The sequence below is a fragment of the Rhopalosiphum padi genome, chromosome 2 (genome assembly GCF_020882245.1).
Source record: "Rhopalosiphum padi isolate XX-2018 chromosome 2, ASM2088224v1, whole genome shotgun sequence".
Lineage (NCBI taxonomy): Eukaryota > Metazoa > Arthropoda > Insecta > Hemiptera > Aphididae > Rhopalosiphum > Rhopalosiphum padi.
The window spans coordinates 41002470-41022961 of NC_083598.1; the positions used below are offsets into that span (position 1 = coordinate 41002470).

At 24.6% G+C, this 20492-nt stretch overlaps 2 protein-coding genes across 5 annotated transcripts; one reads left to right on the plus strand and one right to left on the minus strand.

Moving 5' to 3' along the window:
- Positions 1-83: 83 nt before the first annotated feature.
- LOC132920099 (protein halfway) lies at positions 84-7658 on the minus strand. 4 transcript variants are annotated; one of them, XM_060982177.1, is made up of 9 exons: positions 7361-7658; positions 5797-6009; positions 4308-4634; positions 4063-4238; positions 3771-3941; positions 3489-3647; positions 2536-2643; positions 1674-1751; positions 84-1021 (listed from the first exon to the last, which is right to left on the minus strand). In XM_060982177.1, exons 2-9 carry the CDS (start codon positions 6005-6007, stop codon positions 815-817), a joined length of 1437 nt encoding a protein of 478 aa, XP_060838160.1. In that variant the 5' UTR covers positions 6008-6009; positions 7361-7658; the 3' UTR covers positions 84-814. The 4 variants fall into 4 exon arrangements, with proteins under 4 accessions (XP_060838160.1, XP_060838161.1, XP_060838159.1 ...); XM_060982178.1 differs by lacking the exon at positions 7361-7658 and adding an exon at positions 6978-7183; XM_060982176.1 differs by lacking the exon at positions 7361-7658 and adding an exon at positions 6974-7183.
- Positions 7659-12689: 5031 nt separating this feature from the next.
- Positions 12690-20357, plus strand: LOC132923282 (alpha-tocopherol transfer protein-like). Its single transcript, XM_060987165.1, has 6 exons — positions 12690-12934; positions 17873-18026; positions 18740-18992; positions 19281-19391; positions 19726-19828; positions 20022-20357. The coding sequence occupies exons 1-6, from the start codon at positions 12793-12795 to the stop codon at positions 20159-20161; spliced, it is 903 nt and encodes a 300-aa protein (XP_060843148.1). The 5' UTR covers positions 12690-12792; the 3' UTR covers positions 20162-20357.
- Positions 20358-20492: the final 135 nt, after the last annotated feature.

The window sequence follows — 20492 nt, forward strand, 5'->3', positions numbered from 1 at the left end:
TTGGGCAATAGATAAAAGCCAAACTTATAAAAATAATAAATATTAATGACACAATTGACAACAGCATAATAGAACTCAAAACATAACATATTTTTAGTTTTTATTTCATATATCGAAATGTCATTATACATAAGACTATTAAGACATCGGTATTACCTTAAATTAATTAATAACTATAATAAAAATATAATAATGTAAAGGTATCTACTTAGTTACAACTTGACTTTTATGAATAAAAATTTGGTTACAATAAAATATATAAAACAAACAAAAAAATATTAACCAATAATGCAATCACAGCCTGTAAATAAAAATATATCAAATTACATGTAAACATTTAACATAAAATATATAATACATGGTAGCCCACTAAAGAGATTTTTAAGTTACGATTAATAGAGGATTTTATTGATCAGCTAATTTAATATCTTTAGTGTAAACTCCACTGTGTACATAAATATAAAATAAGATCTGAACTTTTTAAGTAATTTAAAACATTTACAATTTTGGTAAGTCTGTTTTAACATTTCGATTTGATCAACCATATTAAAGCTTAATAATTAGTAAATATTAAAAAATAACTAAAAATAATTTTTGTTCGAAAAATTTCTCAAACAGTATTAAAATATATAAATATAATAATCTTATATAATAAATAATATATCAAGGCACAATGTTTAAGGCACTAAGGTAACTTATTGTTAGCATATGTAGCGTTTGTATTTGTTATTAATAGCTCATAATAAAACAGTCTTCTTAAAGATTACTAATGTGTATTACAATATTTCTTTTAAGCACATGAAGCAATATTCCATCACTCAAATATCCAGTCACAAGGAAGCTTTGGCATTTTGGACGCAGGCCATGGCAAATATCCAGCTGTTTTGAATACCCAATAATCATATGACACTTTTCCAATCAACAGCAAAAGTACTGACAATTCTGCAGCAATCACGTAATACATATAGTGTGTCCAATCAGCATTTTTAATGCACACTAATTCTTGATCCAAGTCTATTACCTATGAATTATTCAATAAAATTACCAATTGATTAAATCTGTATTGTCATGGCTACATAGACAAAAATTGGAGATTTCAATAGGCCTCAAAAATTGAAACTTTATAAGAAAATTTAAACTGCAGGTTGCTTTACTTAGGATTATTCTAGCCTTCCTAAAAACTCAAATAAATGTCTAAATATCCGCCTATGCATGGATAATAAGACAATCTGAGAAATCAAAAATGACATTAAACCACAGATGTGTCTATAAGTTGTATATTAAATTATTATTAAGAATATCACATATACTCTTGATTATTTTCTCAAAAATAAATTTTAATGGATAATAATTAACTTTGATAAAAACCAACCAGTGTACACCACTGTTATAACAATAAAATTTTAAAAAATCCTTAGTAATCCAAAATGTTTTATGAATTTTTTTTATCTTAATTTATCGATAAATCCAAATAGAATAAAACCACTTATAAATTATCTTTGTAATATGTCAAAATAACATACATTTTAGTATTTTTACTATGCATCAACGAAGTCTGGAAAAGTCTATAAATTATAAACTCGCTAATAAACAATAGTTAATTTTCATATAGAATAATTAAAATTAATTTTAACGCTAGAGATTTATAATAACAATTTTAAAATTGAATTTACTTTTAATTTGTATTGCATATTACTGCATAAAATTTCATTATAGTCTGGAATATGAATTTTATTTGTTAATAACCATATCTGAAATTAAATAAACTTAAATTAATAAGGTAACCTTACATAACATTTATAATAAAAATGAAATAATGAATGATAATATAATTATATTTACATTTTAAAGTATTTAATAAATAATGAATAACGTATATTACCATTGATAATTAAAGTAAAAAGTGAATAATAGTATTTATAATCAATAATATTACTCAGTACCTAATCAATAACATTAAAAATTAAAAAATAAATACGTTTTTAAGTAAGAATTTAGTAATATAATATGTACTAAATTAGCATTATTATAATTGAATATAATTTAATAATAAATACCATTAATTATCATTTATAAAATAAACCAAATATTATTTTTTTAATATAAATACAATTTAAATAATTTTTTTACAACTGTAAAACGGATATGATGAAAAATAAATTAAGTGAGCTGGCTATTATATTTAAAAATTATAACTTGCAACCAACAGAAATGGTATGATATTGTAATCATTGGTGTACCCACCTTAAAATACACGATTATATCTACATAGAAAAATAAACGAAATTGTGTTAATAGTAGAGCAAAGCTCTCCACATTATTTTCTATTAATCATTTAAAAGTGTACCCATACATTTTTTAAGACTACAACACTGATTATAATAAAATATTTTGGAGAATGATAAAATAAATTAATAATGAAATATATAATAAATATTAAATTTGTATTTAAGTTAATAATTAATTTATAAATTATTGGAATATTAATCATCATAACCAATTGCAATTTAACACTTTTTTTTAATTATAACAAACCTTTAATGATTTTGCAGTACTGCAATCACATTGAAGTTCATTTCCACCCAAGTTCACAATATGTCCTTCAAATCTAGTAAAGGAATTTTGAAGTATATACATAGGCAACTAAAAAAATAAATAATAAGTATATGCTTTAATAATGTATACTTAGATAAAAAAAAATAATAAACAATGAAAGTGCTGCAGTTAGGTTAGTATAAAGTACTAAAGCACTATACTATAAAAGTATATTCCTCCATTAAATCTAAATTAAATTTTTTATATTGCATACAAAAAACAATTCCTAGTGAAGATAGTACTCAACATGTCAATATTCATGAATAATTTATAATTTATTTATATTACTTTCAATAATACGGTATGTTGAACTAGTTTTTGCCATAAACATAACATATTTTATTACTACATTAAATATTATTGTTGTTATCTTATAAGTTTAAACTGTTGCACAGACACAGTATAATGGTGTAAATAACTTAAAAATAGTCTGAACATTTGAAAATATCTTTGTGTATAGAAAATAACAATAAACACAATGGAGAAAAGTTTCATGTTCTTACAATTAATATTTTTTTAATAGCAATAAAATAAGAAAGATTGTTATTTTATTTATTTGTTTATATTTTATATGATTAAAATTTTAAACTTAAAATGTCTATACCAAAAAACTGTGCAGGTGTTTATGAATAAAATTAGTTTGCTGAAAAAAATCCCGAGGGAACTCTTCAAAAACTTTTAGACAGAGAATTTACAGTACCAACCAAACGCAATTTGCTACCAGTAACAATCCCTTAAAGTTGAAGATTAAAGCATTTTTATTGCTCCTAAACATAAAAATGACATCAGACAAAAATCAACATAGCATTGTAAAACCAGTAAATTCATTGCTTATAATCAAATATCAGCAAATTATTATTAAATAATAATTATTGAAATGAAAATATACTTACTGTTTTCAACTGATTTAGTTTCAAACTCAAAACAGCATAGTTTTCTATAAAAGGTGAACCTTCCAATGACAAAATGTTAGATATTTTATTTTCATCGGCATAAAAAAATCTCAAAGTTTTGTAAATTTGATCTGATACCAATACATCTATATTGGTGATCTATAAAAAAAAAAAAAATGGTTATCAATAAAACCGTTATACTCAAGTATAAAAAAAATACTTAAATTTTAAATATTATAAAAATTATAAATATATTTTAAAAAAAATAAAAATATTTTTTACATTATTATTGGTGACATTTAATAACACTGTGTTCTCTGGTAGGTTTTCAGGTAAACTTGATAGTTGTTTATTTGAACAATCTACTTCTACAGTATGCAATGTCTTTGTTTCTTGTACCATTTCTATGCCATGCCATTTACAACTACAATTCCGTGGACAATCTTCATATAGCTAAATTATTAAAAAAAATTAAATAATTAAATTTTTATGTCTGTAATTACAAATGTAAAAACAAAAATTAGTTTTGTTGAAAATATTTTCAATTAAATAATAGTTTTAGAATACATTTTACCTTGTTAATAATTTCCACTTGATTTAACGCAACCTTTTCTGTAGAGTTGAACCAATGAAATGACAGTGATGACATACAAAAAGTTTCATTATATTTTTTAAAGTACAATTTGTACTTGGCATTTCTTGATCTTTCCATAAGCTCTAGAAGACTTGAACAATGAATCTTTATGTTATCTAAAATCATTAAAAAATAAAAATGTAGTAAACAGTTTTAGTTATCACATGAGTTCAATGTTTAATTACTTGAAACATCCAGCCAAAACATTGGCACTTGACTTTTTATGGTAGGTAAACTTGATATATTTACATTGGAAAAATCTAACATAGCTAACATTTTAAGATTTTCCAATGCTAAAGGATCTTGCCATTCTGTACCAAAAGCATTGTTCGATAAATTTAAGCAAGTGATTTGATGCATATACTCTAAACGACCAAGAAGTCGGTTAATATAACTATTTGTAATTGAAAATGAGATCAAACGGCTTAATTCAGGTGAAAATTTTCCAAAATTAAAATTGTCAGCTGTCATGTTGTATATGTGTAAAGCTGTAATTGTTGATAACTTAGCACCTAAAATGTAAATAAATAAATTAGTATCTATATAATATACTAAACACTTTGACTGCGGCATGAGCCTGAGCGATTCTCCTGTGCGGAGTATTTTTTGTAATAATAGTAGTAAGTATAATAAAAATATAAAAAATACCCGGAATCTCAAACCACCGGGAACTAAACAATTTCAATCGTTTATCTGTGCGGAGACGCAAGCAAAAATAACTTGTTGTATGCTGGTATTATTGGGAGAGGTCAGAAAGTAATACAGGTTGTCGACACCCACCGCATAGAACAAATACGATTTGTCGATGTCAGTAGTCAAAGTGTTAAGCTTATTACAGTAATTTTTTTTATATACCTATACATGTAAATATAATATGTTTTCCTTAAATTAAGAAAATCATAATGTGATAATTATTTTTATAAAAGGAATTGAATATGAATAAAAGAAATGTTGTTGATTAAAGAATATTAAAAGGACGTCATGCACGTATGTATTGTCTTTGTCTTATAAACATAAAACATAACAAGTTTACGTTTATCGAAATCAATTTTATGCTGTTAACTTTAATATTAGAGTCAATTTATCTATTATCAAACTTAAAAGTAATAATATTATCTAGGGCATCTCATAGGCTTTTATTAATATTTTTATTTTAAGGAGAGTAATAGTTATATAAAATATTAAAACTTCAAAACGCTGATAACTCACTTAAAAATTAAAATATCAATAAAAACCTGAGAGATTCTCTATATAATATTATTACTTATTATTATAGTTTTTATTGATAATAGGTAAATTTACTTTAATATTGAAGCAAATAGCATAAAATTGATTCTGCTGAACGGAAATTTTCCATATTTAACGTTTGTAAGACAAAGACAGCACATTTGGGTATGATGTTCTCTTAATATGCAATCATACAAAGACTGTGTGAGGTATATCACATATTTTATATCAAGCTTAAATTTTAAAACTATGTTTCAACTATAAAAATAAATAAAATAAAATAAACAGATAAAATTCTTAATCCTGAATATTTAGTTTTCCCCATTTTTAAATATAAAGTTTATACAAAAACTACCCAAATGAGTAGTGTTATTTTATTACAAAGCAAATTAATTTTGAATCAAAGTGCATTAAAAATGTTACATGCAGTAATAATTTATTCTATACCTGAACACTCAAAGTTTTTTATCAAATCTTCATTTGACTGAACTTGGCAGCAAAATAATGCCGATTCACCAGTTTTCACACATTTACATTTATTTTGTAATGGACAAGATTCTGCAGGCTGGTTGTAACATAGTGGTAATTCATTACATTGAATTAATTTAACATTAATGAAGAAAATAAATGCTATTAAAAATAAACTTCTTTTACTCATATCTGAAACAATTTTTAAGTAAGTTAGCCGTTAGTTGAAACCTAAAAATCAATACATACAAGCAGATACAAGGAAAATGTCTGTTTCAACCCTTTTTTCAGGGTCTCATTAAAAAAAAAAAAATTATTTATGAGTTCATAGTTGTTTACTTATTGTATTGACATGTAATCAAACATTTAGAGAACAAGACCACTTTATCCACAATACCTACCAAGTTCTTTATTAGTTTATTCTTCACCTATCCTATTAATATCAATACTACTATGTAGGTATTGAGATCAATTAACCAGGTTTATTCAATTATATTTTAAAATATATAATAATATTATAGGAACTAGGTATATTTTCACCTATAAGTTTTTTCTTATCTACTACCTAATATTTAGGTAAGTTCTAGAGGAATATTTTTGTTTTTTAAACAAACAATGTGAATTATGATCTTTATTTAATAAATAATATTTTCTAATAGCAAACTTCCTATCACTTATCTTCAAAAAACCAACATTTTTCGTACCTAATCTTGTTTAAAATAATATAAAAAATATATAACTTGAGTAATTTTATGATTTACCATAATGTAATAATAAAGGGTGCTTCTTAGTAATATTAATTATAGTAGGTAAATAATAAAATAGGGCAGTTGTTATTTTTTTAATATAAATATCTACCATTCCCAATGTATATTTCAGTATAACTATAGTACAATGAACTATTAACTATTGCCTAAAATTCAAATTTAAAAGTACTTTTAATTATTTGTTTCTAATTGAAGTTATTAAATATGATAGTTAGTACCTAATATTAAATATTTATAAAATGCAATAAAAATAAATAGATCAATAATGAATACAATAAATAAAAAGGTATGCCTATTACAATATAGATACCTGCCCAATTTATAATCTACTTAGTTAGATAAATTTACTATTAAATATACAAGTTTAAAATTAAATATTTTTTTCCAACCTACTAAATTGTTATAGAGCTGATGATAAAAAACAAAACAAAAAAATGATAACATTAAATAAACATAATTTAAATGATGGTACGTTTAATTAGCATTAAAAGGTCTGTAATTTATAAGAAACCAACGATATGAGCTACACCATTCGCACCACACACAAATCTATACTAGTATGGTTTAGAAAATATTTATGATAACGCATGATCAATTATTCTATTTTTCTTGTTTTACATTGGCTAGTTGGTAAAACTAATTAAAACAATTTATATCACATATATGATTAATAATTGGTTCATACATCGATAAAAAATAACCTTCTAACCACCTTATTGACAAAATATAGTAACAACAGAAGCAATGACTAATCAAAACATAATTATATTTCTTACCTAAACAGCAAGTTGGGCGGAATTATCTTAATTCTAATTAAACACCAACATATTTCTTAAATTAATTCAGTCATCGGCAAGTAAAGAATAATATATTATAGTAGGTAATATACAGGTAAATGATGATGTACTTATAAAATATAATTAACACTAATAAATAATAATAAAAAAAAATACAATAATACGTAATAACAATAACAAAACAATATAAACAAAAACCAAAAAAATATTTAAACAACAATACTATTAAATAATAATAGGTACGAGGTACCCAGTGGCCAGAACCCACATATGGTTATCACTTATCATAAATTGTTCACGGTTTGCTATATCAATAATTGTATCGAACATTCAAACAGTGTAGACATTAATAACATTTCATAAAATATATATATATACCTATGCACGCGTGTGTGTGTGTGTGTGTAAGTGTGTTTATATAATATTATTATATACCTACTTATTATTAAAAATGTATTTAAAATATTACCTGTGTAATGATAATAATAATTAGGTAGGTACCTCGTAACTAATTAGTAAAGTACCTAGTAACTATATAAGTATTAAAAAATATCCACGATTTAAAAATTTAAGATTGGTATGGTATCTAATAGCTAATACCAAATACTCTAACTCTAAATCTTAAATCGTAGTACCTAAACACTAAACGGTAATAAGTTTCAAATGTTCAATATATGTTTTTTAAGAGAGAGCAAAATTCAGTGGCGTAGCCAGGCGGTGACTGAGAGGGCTGCTGACCCCCTGAAATATTAAGAAAATTTAAAAATAATTTTAATTTTTAATGGTCTATACAAATCGCAACAAAAATCTTAGGTTGTATTTTACAAAAATTGATCAGCCCCACCTGAAAAAAAATCCTGGCTACGCCTGTGACAAAATTAAGATACACAAAAGCCATTATGGTATACCTAACTGATCTCGTCGGGGCTAATGTATTGGTGTCCTCCGGGTGATGAGCTCATGACTCCAATAATAATGGTAGGTATCTATATTATTTATTGTATATTTATACTTTATAGCTACAGTAAACATGAAAAAATATCATCACATTAAATCATCAAAACAATCTTCATCTGAGTTTTGTTTAGGTAGGTATTAGGTAAGTAACTAAGTATCTAATATTCAATATAATGCTATACAGGGCCGGACTAAACGGGTGGGGGAAATATAAAATAACTTATAAGATGAATCTACAGTGTACTGTGTACACTAAAACAAAAATAATATCATTATAGATACACTAGATCCAATATACATAAACATTATAATTTATATTTTTAAAACCATTTTGACTTTAATATTCAGAAAGTATATACATTCTAGTAAATCAAAACTACATTTATTCAAATTTTGATTAAATACGTCAACATTTCCAAAACAAAAAAAAACTTAAAAAAGATTATTTTTTATTTTTTAATTCATATAAAAATCTAAATAATTAAAAATATAGATCTTAAGTGTACCCATAGTACCAGTAGTACCTACTACAAATGTCAAATTTCTATAACTATCAATATACTAATATTTAAATTAGTTATTTTTTAAAGAAAAAATAGAGGTTGGGATACCTACTTTATTTTCATATAATTTTGTTATTATTACCAAAACACCTATTATGATTTATTTCGTGCAGAAATCCAACTACCAATTTGTTTTATTTATAGCTGACATTGATTTAATTTACATAGACTTTCATAACAACAAATGCAAATTTACAAATATTTTCGGTGTAGGTACATGGAAAATACAGCCCAGAGTAAATATTTCAAACCATATATGATTTATCAAATATGACTTAAAAACTATATTATACTTACGCATATGCCATATATACAATTATATTCATGACTAATGACTCACACGTGTACCTAGTACGTAGACACTATTTATGTGATACGTTACACAAATTTATTACATTTTTTAATCGGCATCGATGCATTAACCTTAACCCATATACGGCTAGGCCTAATAACAATATTGTAATACTGTCGAAATTCACATCTCAGTAAAAAGTGTTTCCAAGTACAGTACTTGTTTTAAAATTTGTTCAGATAGGAATATAACTAAAGACAATATTAGAAAATATGATATCAGTACAACAGGAATCTACATTTTTTTACTTTTGTGTATTATTTATGTAATTTTTATATTTTTTTTTCCAATTGTTATAAAAAAGAACGATTTTTTTAGTTTTTATAAGAACTATTATTATTATTGCTTATTTTTTCAAATAGATTACCATATTTATTTATATATCAAGTAGAACTCGTAATTATTCATACATTTCAAGTGATTTTTATAATAAATTATATTTAAAATATCATATCACCAGGACCAGGGCCGTTAGGGAGTGAAAGTTATAGATCCTCCCGGAGCCTTGTTTTACTAATATTTTTCAATATGTATAGGTAGTCCAACAATAAATACTATAAATAATTGTGTTCTTAGTAGAGTTTAAGGTTTTATTTTTTTTTTTTTTTTTATGTGATAAAAATTTTACAGCTTACAATCTCCAATTAAAAAGTTTTAGTCCCCCTTTCCCGCCAAGAAAAATTCCTAATTACTCCATTGCAGCCTGCAGGATATATATTATATAAGTATATACACTCTAAGTTAAGTAAGAATAACATTACTTTAAAAGTTAAAATAGTTACTTTTTTTCCGAACAATGTGTTAGAAATTGAAATGTAATAAACATTTAGGTATATCTTATACATACCTATGATACAATTGATACATTGATACGTAGGTATATAATAATTTAAATTTATCTTAAATAAATAACAAGACTTTCATCAGTAAAATGTATTTATATTGATGATTATTTAAAAATTTTTTATACATCACTAATATTAACTGATAAATAAATATTATAATAGGTAATATTGTTTGTTAATAAATAATAAGGTATAACAATATTGAATATTAACAACCAACAAGTTTCCATATAGTTCTACAGTTCATAATTATTTTTAAGTAATTACTATTTTGTAAATAACTTATTTTATACCTAGTTGAAACATACAAGCCAAGCTTTACTTTTATTAAAAAATAGAAAATTAGTGTATGATAAAAAATAGGTATATTTAAAATTGTTTAATACAAAAAAAAAATACTTTTTACAACACTGTAGCCGTGTTGGTTTATACAAAGATATGTGATAATTCTACATACATATATATACCTATATAAGTATTTTTTAAGATTGTGATGACATATGATGATTTGCATATTTATGTTTACTCGTATATATCTAATTATTTTGACATAATAACCTCGTGGAGCATTTTATATGCTCTACAATTATTAAATCCGCTTACGATAAGATAACGATATAAGTAGGTATGAATAAACTATAAATTACCTAAGGACTAAGCACTAAGATAATAAAATGTAATAACACTAACACAGTAAATATTATTACTATAATACTATATAAACCATTAGCCATTTTCTTGTTTCATAAAAAATATTCTCAATCTTAATGTTTAGGTAAATATTTACTGATTTTTTTTCAAGTCACAGATTATGTGGATACAATTACGACACTTCAATATTGAAAGTATAATTAAGATTTTAGATTTATACTTAAAATTGAAATATAAAAGTACCAACTATCAGCATTATTTTGTAAATACCTAAATCAGATTTTTTAAATATTTCTCAAATATATAATTATTATATATATATATATGTGTGTGTGTGTGTGTGTGTTCAGATTCGATATTTTTACATTATACCTAATTTATGATCGTATTTGAATTTTAAATTAAAATGTAATCTCTAATTAACGAACTTAAACGTTATTCAAAGAATATAATCAAGTAGAAATTTCATTAAAAATAAATTAATATTTTTTTCAATTAAAAAACTTATTTTAAATGTACGAAAGGTAGAATGCAAATAATAATATATAATATATTATATATTAGTATAATACTGGTTTTATTATTGATAAATTGTTGCTTATACAATATATACATACAACATCGATAGCAATATAATCTAAGATAGTACAATATTATACTAGGTAATTTAATCTAAGGCCTAATGTATATAATGTAATACAACTTAACGAGTTATGGTCGTGTGTTTACTGTTTACTAGCTCTTATATTATATCTGATAGGTAGACTCGTAGACTTCAGAAATATGTAACAATACAATACATTTTAAATTTGCTGTAAAAAATAACATAAAATTAGTTTGTTAAAAATATTTAACTCGTTAATTATAAATGTTTTTGAATGAAAATGTTATGATTTCATAAATAGAAGTTTATTAAATAAAGAATCCACTATAAATATTATACGTTCCAAAAATTTAATTTTTTATAAATAATATGATATAATAACAAGGAATTAGTGTTATGTTAATATAGGTTATTATATTGGTTATTGAAAAAAAAAAGTTGATATTGATTGGCCATCAATCATAAAATGCAAAATAGAGTAGACTGTAGGTAGATAGTACCTAGACTATAGTACCTATATTAACTATGTAATAGATTTTATTGTAGTTGTTACAAACAATTTTTGTTACTTCTGATGTTTTAAAATAAAAAAATATATTCTAAAGTATTATTAATTATTATAATTATTACTTTATGGTTTGGTTAGTTGATTTTTATCTTTTATAATACCTAGTGTAAACAATAAAGAGTAAGCCCAACTATCTATATGTGTGATAAAATGTTAAATTTTATTAGGTATAATTTATAGTTTATTTATTCAGTATACTATATTTCTGTTAAGAAGTTTAAGTTTAATATTATTATCTATTTTTTTGTGCACAGATTTTATAATAGTTTTTTACTACCCTATTCAATATTTATGTATATAATACTTATAGGATATACCACTGATGATGTGGTCGTTGGATATTAAAAAAATTCTCGATTTTAATTTATTTATTTTTATACTGAATTTATAGATTCTATTTTTCTCAATTCTGAATGAAATATGACTGATGTTCACGAACATTAATACATAAACAAAGGCGTCTACAATAGAACTTTCTTGGCTATTTTTTTACCAACTCGAACATAGGAACATGTAGCATAATATTTGAGTTTTGAATTACGAACAATGAATACACGGCACATGCGCCCTTCTCCAGTGGTGACCAGTCTTGGCTTTTTATATATAGTCATATATAGATCGACAATAACAGGTACCTATATTAACTTTTTTAGTGGAAGAAAATAAAACCAGAATCAGTAAGAAGGTTGACGAGTCTATATGAATATATATATATATAATATAGTTGAATGTTTTTAAAACATACACGCTATATATTATATATTGTATTGTCTTTTAACCACAGTATTCAACGTGACGCCGTTTGATCTGCTACTTTAGCAATTAAAATATAAATAAATTATTTATAACGTAATATTTTTTCTAACATAATATGTATCTTATACCACCAAACGAAACTCAAATCGAATTCATAAAGAATGAAGATTTCTATCAACCATTATACAAACTCGAAGAAGATGTCACTCAACTCATGGAATGGTTGACCAAACAACCACATTTACCTAATATTACTGGTGAGTTATAATAACTTAGTTTTAGGTATATATTAAATGACATCATTAAAATAGGCTTAAAGGCTATGACTGTACGACTCTACGATATAATGGACATACCTAAAGTATTAACACAGTTTATCTATATTATGAGAAAATATTAACTACATTTGTCTAAACGTATTAAGAAAATAATATTTTTGCTAAAACTAAGAAATATCATAATAATGTTGTGCACGACACTTATTTTAGAGTGCAGTAAAAAATACATATGTGCAGTTCCTACACGACTATAAAAATATGGAGCTTAAATAAAATAAATGCATTTAAACTTTTTAAAATGTGTATACAAGTTCGTCTCTTAACTTAATCTTAATTAATATACAGCAAAAAGCGGGTAGTACAGTACTACAGTTTTTTTAATAGGAACTTAATTATCGTGTAGTTAAATATGCGACGGATTAAAAAATGAATCTATAAATCTAAAATTTAATTTAAGGAAAGGTCGTCATTTTTATACATTTAATTTATTAATTACTATTTACTACAGTCACTATTCAGTATTCACTAAAATTGAGAAAAACAATCGCATCAAGTCATACAGTTTTTAATATCTAAGGCTTTAAAAAAATTGAGGATATTCTAACCTCACGCTTAATAATATACACTAAACACACATACAAATCTTATTATATTATTATTCACCATTTTTTTTTATACATAACTAAAATAACTTAGATATTTAATAAGTGTTTGAAAATCATTTAAGTTGGTTACAATTGATTATTCTGAAATTTATTTAAGTTTATAATAATACTGTCATATAATAAATCACAATGGAATACAAAATTGCGAGGAACTCATGCACAGAAGCAAACATCATATATGCATCAGTATTTGATGATTATGTATTATATATTTATCATGTCATCATGATATATGCGTGTAGATATATCCAAGAGCGCCTATTAAAGGGGTGCAAATGGGTGACATATCACCCCCCTAGAAAAATTATTGTTATTTAATGAATAATAAATTATTTTTAATAAATAATTTTATAATTAATTATTTTAAATTATATTTACGTCGTAAATCGTAATACAATATTATTAGCCATTAGGTATGCCGATCAATCAGTTACATATATATAGGTATATGTATTAGGTATATAAATACATTTATGTGCCATGAAAACAATTTTATTTTATAATTGTCACCCCCTAGGTTTGGACATATGGGTGCCCTTGTATATAATCATAGACGTATAGACTTATAGGAAGTCCATATGCAATATAATTCCACGCTGTATATTAGTTGAACGGCTGTGGTGTAGCTGGTGTAGGTAGACATAATGTATAGTACCATACATATTAAAAAATAAAATGAAATGCCCACGCTACTAAACTACTAAAGTGGGATACCTTGATCTCCAGACACTTGACAGTTTCCGGGGTAATATTTAGTTTCGCGAAAATAAAAACGAACACAACAGGATTTAAAATAGTTATAAAATATAAATTTCAAGTCTGCATTTTTCAAGGGCGTTTTATTAAATACCGCAGTATTTTTACCTACTATATATTCGTGTCAGCACAAAATTGGTTTTTGATTTTTTTTTTTTTTATATATAACATATGTGTTTGTACATACCTAGATGGCTCGATAAATATCAAGATTTGATCAATTAAACTTAGTCAACCAATGATTTTATCATAGCATCGAAGAATTATTATTGTATTTAGATTTCTTAAAAGCAGTAATACTATATTATTGTTATGGTACTTTCATATTCCAAAACTTTTTTAGTTACCTATATACCTAGTTAAATTTAAAAATTCAAATTCAAAATACTTTATTATTTATACTTATTATAAAAACTTGTTTTTTTTTATTATTATCACTACATTAAAAAAATAATAAAACTTAAAAGTTTACTTGGCATTCTGCTTCTATTATATAATATTGAATATATTATACATTAACACAACTACACTTATATTAATACCAACAAGTTAATATAAATAAATATTAAATAGATATCTAAGGTACTAATTAATAACTAATAATGTGTACCTACCTAATAAGTAGTAAAGTATATTAACTCAATAATGACTTTACACAAATATATTAGGTATCTTAGGATGTGGGAAATATACTAAAAAATATAGGGTGGAAAAGTACAAGTGTACAACTTTAGTTTAAATATGCATAAATTCTTTGTATGGTTACAACTTTATATATAAGATAATAATTGTTTTCGTTAATTTACCAGAAAATACGTAATAAATCTATTTACTTTTACTGCAAGCTTAAAATATTAAACAGTTTTGAATTTTGTTAAAAGTCAACACATTAACAATATTATAGTACTATTACTATAATATTAAGTACATAAAATATATATGTTCCAATTGCACTTACAATTTAACATTTAAATAAAAAATAATAATAACATAAATAACGAATACCTATACGATAAAAACATGCCAGTATGATTATATTTTTATACCTACTCATGAGATATTCGGTTTTTTTTATTATCTAAATAAATAATTATACTTATTATATTATAAATTATAATAGCAAATAGCTAGGTACATATTATATACTATACTATAGGTAATATAGGTACTAACAATATTGTAATCTTTTGAGTTTGAACTTGCTATAGATGCATTAATTGTAACTGCACTAACAAACACACGAAACACGTTTTACAGCATTATATTTCCTTGATTAAAAAGTAAATAGCTAGGTATACTTTTTAGCAGTAGATATATAAACCTATACCTAGTTGCCTGCGTTCAATATCTCTTATAATTAATATAAACAAAAATAACCTTGATAAAATGGCAATAATAAGTATACCTAGTTGTCATTTTATTTCCACCTCGATATAATACAAAATATAAACATATAATAATTATTTTTTATTAAAGTCATTACTTATACTACTTATAGAGTTATAGTTTATTTTAAATAAGTAATGTAATAAGCAGATACTAATGTCACTGCATGTGATAAATGACAATATATTTAATTTTAATTTTAAACGGATTTAATACCGTTTTGGTATTTTTTATAAATTACCAAATTATACAAAAGCATAAAGTAACTATTGGATTATTAAATTAATAAAAATAAATAATAAATATTCAAATATTGTACAAAGTAAATCATTATGGTTTGATTTATTAACTATATATTTGTATATTGTACATCGTTGTACTAGCTGTGATTGAGTATATTACCTATAAGGTAAAACATATTACGTTTATACGTTTACATTATTTGAATATATAATTAAATTTACGTCTAAGCATTAAAGCACAGAATAATAAACTATATTATCCAGTTTGTCTTACATAGGTACAGATATTATCAGAGTTATTGTCTATTGAGTGGGTGTTTTTACCCCGTGGGATTTTGCTTATTAAAATATATTTTGCATGAATAATATATTTCAAGTCCTCGTCTAAAAAAATATAAATTATAGTTAAAATTAGTTGAAGGAAAAAAGTGATTTCTGGGACTAAACAATAACTATAAGGTCAACGACAATTTGTAATATTATATATAGTATATAGATATACTATCATACCGGTATAATAGAAGTATGTACCTTCCTATCGTATAGGTACAACGACAATTTTTGCACGAATTTAATATAATATTATATGAATACCTTGAGGCTTGAGTAATGATTTGTGCATTTATGGGTTTAATACCTACTACAATTTACAAGAATATTTCCGGTTAGCAAATGAAAATCATAAATAATTTTATTATAATATTTGTAATACCTATAGTCTATTCACATTACTTGTTTGCTATACTATGTTAAATGAGAAAATGAGTAAGTATATTATAATTTATAGTTAATTATTTCGTATGAATGATGAATTAATGAATCATTCCCAAGACAAGTCGTATCCACATGATGTGTTGTCCTTGTGACCCCGTCTTAATACATAGCATAATATTAATATAGCAAATTTTATAATATCCATATTATCATTGATTATAATATAAATAATATTTTAAAATATTTATAACTTGTTTTAAAATTAATGTATTAAAAAATCCTAAAGGGCCCTAAATAATATTATTACATTTATATTTGATAACAGCTGTTCAAATTATATTCTAATTCCAACATTAAAAACAACTAAGTAAAATAGATTACACTGAATGTAAAATGTGCTGTTTTATGCGTTAGTTATACGGAAAATATATGTAGGTATGAGTGTATGACGTCAAATGTTATGGATAGAAAATTATAACCACATAGGCAATAATAATACAATGGAATATAATAAAAATGTATTAAAATTGAATAACTTAAAAAATAAATTAGTAAAAATATACCATTTAAGATCTAACATAAATAATTTTATTATTAATAATTTTAAATGGTTTAATTGCCATCACTCATCAGAAACAGTTAATTCAATTATATACTAATTAAATACTTATATAAAATACTAAAAAAAGTTTTAAAAGCTACAAGTTATAAGAATTGCTTACTCCCTATCCCCTTCCCAATTTCCATACTATGAAGACATTCTTGAACATCTACCTAGATTAACTTAGTAACTATAGTAAGTTGTTACATAAATTTATATTATTATAATATATATATGAATAAAAAATATTATAATTTTCACTACCTATAGATACTCTAGTTTTAAATTCTAATAATAGTTTTAATATAACTTGTAATAATTATTTTGGTAGTAATTAGTAACTATTAATTAAACAGAAATTATTAGGTAACTATTTTATTAAAAATTATGCACTATTAGCTATTGGTATATAAATATAAATTATAATATATATTTACTATAGTTGTTACTATTAGGTATTACTGTAATAATAATAATTTTTATTACAGATGTATAAAATTATTATAAAAAAAATATATATCTAATCGCATACCTAAATGTATTTAAATTGCAGATAGAAAATGGTTAGCACATTTTATAACGGGATGCAAGTATAATTTGCAAAGATCAAAGCAAGTTATTGAATCATATTTCGTAGCACGAGCAGAATTTCCAGAATTTTTTGGCTCTTTTACTAGAGAACAGCTGAAAGAAGCTACTAAACAAGGGTAACTACTAACTTATTACAAATTAATATTGCTTATTATATTTTTACACAATAAATTATAATACCTATTTAAAATTATTAATATACTACAAGCCATTTTATCTATTGATTAAAATTTGGAATTAGAATGCTGAGTGCTGACGCTGCCCCATTCTCGTCTAAATTTTAAACGAAGAATTCTTAATTTAAGACCACACCATTAAAATAAAATTAATCATAGTTAATACCTACTTATGGGTTGGTGTTTAATGACTTGACTCAATTTCTTAAATTGTTGGTGCTCAATATTTAAGTGCATGTAAAATTTGCATCCAAATTATTACATTTTGTAGGTACATCATTAATCCACGAACACCCAATGATTGAAAAATTATTTATAGCTATTAGAGAAAATTTTTTTTTTGAATTTCTCGATAATTGTTAAATGAGGTAGTTAGCCGACTGAATTCTAACTCCCCCCCACCTGCATCATATTTAAAACTTTATTACCGACTTACGTCTATACAAATTATTTAATATACGTACTACTCCTATAGTCCTACTCGTACTACCTATGTAATAGTATGTCAAGTAATTGTTTTATTTAAAAGCTAGGTATAAATACATACGAGATTCATATAGTGCCACGGCTGGATTCAGCACTGATCCTGTATATACCTACGAACTACCCTTATAAGAATGATAATAATTACCGATTGTTTTACACTTTTACAGATCCGTATGTCTGTTCCCAAAACTAACGCCGGAGGGTAACCGAATTTTCTGTACCACGACCCGACCATCGTCGGACGATGACAAATATGACGTTATGCTGTTTTGTCAAGTATCCATCGCTATTCTTGATTTGCAACTGAAATTGGAGCCCATGTACGGTAACATCATCCTGTACGACTTGAAGCATATCCGACTAGCTCAATTCATGGCCTTTACGCCAACCTTAACAAAAAATCTGTTGAGATGTTGCATCGTGAGTATATATTTCGTTTCATTATATTGGATATTATTATAATAACCAATATAGCTATACATTTTTACTGGACACTTTTTTTCTTAATGCCCAGAAAATTATACCCTTCATAAAATATGACAATTCACTTGTGGCCTACCCGAGTTCCTGGGTGGTTTGTCATATTATACAAAGTTGAAGATTATTTTCGATTTAAATTTTTACCCCGCTCGGCCAGCCCAAAACATTAGGAAAATAAATCATATATTATTTATATCATGTATAAACAGAATTATTTCCCGTTTACAGGATTCGTTTCCGCTGCGAGTGAAAACTGTTCACTACATAAACCCGCCCAAGTTCATGAGCCGCCTCATCACGTTCTTCAAGCTATTTGTGTCGAACAAAATCAGAGACAGAGTAAGTTTGGATAACTATGTCTGTAAGACTATAACGGTGTATTATTGAAATATCAGTAAATCAAAAATGTTTCCAAAGCACCTTAAATATTCCTATCATATACTCGTATAACCATTATCCACTTCTATCATTTGTATTTAATACTTACAGGTTTGCGTTTACAGTAAACAAACTACTTAGTTTGCTTATACCAACTTATCATTAATTGTTTATACTTTTCACAAAAACATAAAATACTCTTACCACTTTTAATACTTAAATAGTAAAATGTTTTTATGTTTACATAATGAAAAAAAAAAATATTACATCATTATCTATTTATTTTGTTATATAGATATTTGTACACGATTCATTGGAAGATTTGTACCAGTACATCCCAAAAGACGTATTGCCAGACATATATGGCGGTACAGGTGGAAATCTTGAAAAATATGAAGGTGAGGTGTACCAAATTTTAATATGTAGTAGGTACATATATAATGCTTGAGTGCCTGTGTCAACAGCGGGGTACTTATGTTTCGAGCAATATATAGGTTCATAGATCATACAATTATATAATTTTGTATAGGTATCTGTGTAATAGAAATTTTTATCTGTATTGATATTCAAAAATTATATTTTTCCTTTCAGAGGATATGTTGGACCTTTTGATGGCTAACAAAGAATGGCTGGAAGCACGACCAAAGGCCGACTTGTCAAGACGACCAGAACATACAAAAACAGATGAGTTAGACATGAATGGTACATTCAAGCAATTACAGATTGATTAAATTTTCATTCTAAAATATATTAGTTTGGAAAAGAATCTATAGTGATTATTAATATTATTCATAATTTATTATAAATAAACAATATTATTTTTATTTTTAATGTTACATGAAAATCAAATAAAATATATTGAACCATGTGAAGTATAAAACTGTTACATAATAATGTATTAAAATAAATATTTAATAGCTACATAAAAAAGAATTGTTGTTTTTTCAAACATAGAAAATATACTTTAATCAAATTATAATGGTACTAATAGTTGTATTGAAAGTAGAGTAGTAATGTGATATTGTCCATCACAAAAAATTACGAAATAAGATAGAATGGTTC

Excerpts from the sequence above, each read along its gene's own strand:
- LOC132920099 (XM_060982176.1), bottom strand. The coding sequence starts at position 7,028 with ATGTTATCATTTTTTTGTTTTGTTTTTTATCATCAGCTCTATAACAAT. Across the intron at positions 1,752-2,535 it reads GTACTGCAAAATCATTAAAG|ATATGGTTATTAACAAATAA; the intron begins GTTTGTTATAAT and ends ATTTAATTTCAG. Across the intron at positions 1,022-1,673 it reads ATATGCAATACAAATTAAAA|GTAATAGACTTGGATCAAGA; the intron begins GTAAATTCAATT and ends AATAATTCATAG.
- LOC132923282 (XM_060987165.1), top strand. The coding sequence starts at position 12,793 with ATGTATCTTATACCACCAAACGAAACTCAAATCGAATTCATAAAGAAT. Across the intron at positions 12,935-17,872 it reads ACATTTACCTAATATTACTG|ATAGAAAATGGTTAGCACAT; the intron begins GTGAGTTATAAT and ends TTTAAATTGCAG. Across the intron at positions 18,993-19,280 it reads ATCTGTTGAGATGTTGCATC|GATTCGTTTCCGCTGCGAGT; the intron begins GTGAGTATATAT and ends TCCCGTTTACAG.